The sequence below is a fragment of the Amblyomma americanum genome, chromosome 1, assembly GCF_052857255.1.
Source record: "Amblyomma americanum isolate KBUSLIRL-KWMA chromosome 1, ASM5285725v1, whole genome shotgun sequence".
In the NCBI taxonomy this organism is placed as follows: domain Eukaryota; kingdom Metazoa; phylum Arthropoda; class Arachnida; order Ixodida; family Ixodidae; genus Amblyomma; species Amblyomma americanum.
Window position 1 is genome coordinate 139163875 of NC_135497.1, and position 2120 is coordinate 139165994.

The following is a 2120-nucleotide window of genomic DNA, read 5'->3' on the forward strand; positions in this document are numbered from 1 at the left end:
CTCCCGATGTTATGCTGCACCGCCGTGATGTTTCGTTTGACTAGGGTGGCCACCTGCGTGTTTTCACCCTCGCCTACGTATGATTTGTACCCCGACAATTTTGCTTTTCTGCCGCATTCTTGTAGTGCTATTAGCTCCGGTCGGTCCCCGTTCCTCAGGAATTCCTGCAAGACAGCACGCTTGCGCGTGAAACCTCTACAATTCCATTGCCAAACGGTGGTTTTACTGGATCTGTGAGCCATGATTGCCAATCAGCTGATTCATCTGGTTTCCTAGTACTTGTTGGGTGAGGTGTTCGTACGCCCGGTCCATTTTCACAAATTCTTCCTTAAGTTGTTCAGTGAGGTTATTATCCCTCTGATGTATTTGCTCTGCGACACTGTTATCTCGTTGATGCAGCTGCTCTGAGAGGGTTTGGAACATCCCTAACATGCGTTCTTCAAAAGCCTTGCGCCATTCATTGTCCTGTCTAGATTTGGCCTCAAATTTTGCCTTCAATTGTTCTATTTTCATGTCTATCACTTTCTCTGTGTCCATATCTATTATGGGCTTCTCTACTTCCTTCGCCCTCTTCTTAGCCGGCGGCTGAGCCGCACCCTGCTCCTCTGATGCTCTTACAACTGGATTTTGTGGGATCTGCGATTGTTTCGCAGGTGCTGCATTAGGCTTAAGCGCTATTCTAAGCTCCTCAATTTGCTTGCTCATCGCTGCGAGCTGTGCCTTAAGAAATCGATTTTCTTCCTTAATCTGGAAGATTTCTTCATCGCGTTTATCCTGGGAGGCTTCGCTCACCCAACCCACCTTTCGGCTCGGAGACTTGGGCCTCGCTGGGTTGTTGACGACAGCGCCTCCGGAGGGGCCCGCAGTCCCGGGTTGGGCCTTCTTTTGCTTCTCCGCTTCCCGCAGATTCGGTAGACGCGGGAAGGACTCTGATCTCCCTCTCGACTCGCTCTGGTTTCCTGACTGACTCCTGGATCTCCCTTGATGCTTTTCGAACCGGCTCCTTCCTACTTCGGTCTCCTTCGCCTTCCGCGCTTCCTCTTCCATGACTTCCATAGCCAGCTTGGCCTCCCATTGCCTCTTCTTTATCGTATAAGGGGTCCTGAAAGCTTCCTTGCATTTCCGGTCTGCTGTCAAGTGACCTTTGCCGCACAATTTACACTTGGGCTCGCATACGTGATCCTCGGGTGGGGCTATGATTCCGCATCCCAGACACTTAACTTGGGCGCACGTCCGATCTGTGTCCTAGCTCGCCACAGCGGTAGCACACCTCGTACCGCTTCTTGTAGAGCACGCACTTTAGGGGTACGTCGTAACAGTACACCCACCTCGGCACTGTCTCGTGTTTGAAGATGACGATCGCCGAACTGGATTTGCCCATCTTCCTAACGCCAAGTATCGGCGGGTTCCTCGGGTTGCCGAAGGCCTCTGTCAGTTCCTCTATGGTCAGTTTCGGGTCGATGCCGTGCACCACACCCCGCCCGCAGTCCTCGTGCGGCGCCAGGTACGCTGTGACTTCGTACTCGTCGTCGTCGATATGGATAGACTTAATCTTGGTCACCTTCCAGACAGTGTCCATGTCTGGGGTGCTGAAAATCAGGGTGCCTTGTTTGTCGTTATGAATCAGCACGTCCTTGTCCTGCCCTTTGACCCATGGAATTTGCGCTGCCATACGCACCGCCGCACTCAACCCCGTAGTCGGAACTTTCGCGAGCGCCAGCCCATTCTGCGGCCGAATAATTATCTTGTAGTCATTAGCTGGCAAACGCGGAAGGTACGACACAATTGAGCGCTCCGCGTTCTTCTGCCCCAGCTTTTTATATGCGGCGTTCGCCTCCGCCGCTATCTTTCTGCCCTCTCCGGATTCGGCTCCGCGTTCCAATCTGGTGAGGGAAGTTCTGCAGCCACGTATTGTTTATCAAGCCCAGTTTCAACATCTTACAAGAGCCCAATGGGATCGCCTTGAAGCCGTAAACCGAGAGGCTATGAGGACCATTACGGGCCTTCCACGCATCACACCGGTCATAGCTTTACAAGAGAATGCGCAGCTTAATACCATTGATGAGCTCGTGCAGCAGCCCGTGAAGCGCGCAGCCTTAAGGCCAGTCTATCGCACTCCA

General features: G+C 52.8%; 1 protein-coding gene across 1 annotated transcript; it reads right to left on the reverse strand.

Moving 5' to 3' along the window:
- Positions 1-1216: 1216 nt before the first annotated feature.
- On the reverse strand, positions 1217-1672 carry LOC144113817 (uncharacterized). The gene has a single exon (XM_077647156.1). The coding sequence runs from the start codon at positions 1670-1672 to the stop codon at positions 1217-1219; it is 456 nt and encodes a 151-aa protein (XP_077503282.1).
- Between the last annotated feature and the right edge of the window lie 448 nt (positions 1673-2120).

Coding starts and splice junctions, on each gene's coding strand:
- LOC144113817 (XM_077647156.1), bottom strand. CDS start 1,672: ATGGCAGCGCAAATTCCATGGGTCAAAGGGCAGGACAAGGACGTGCTG.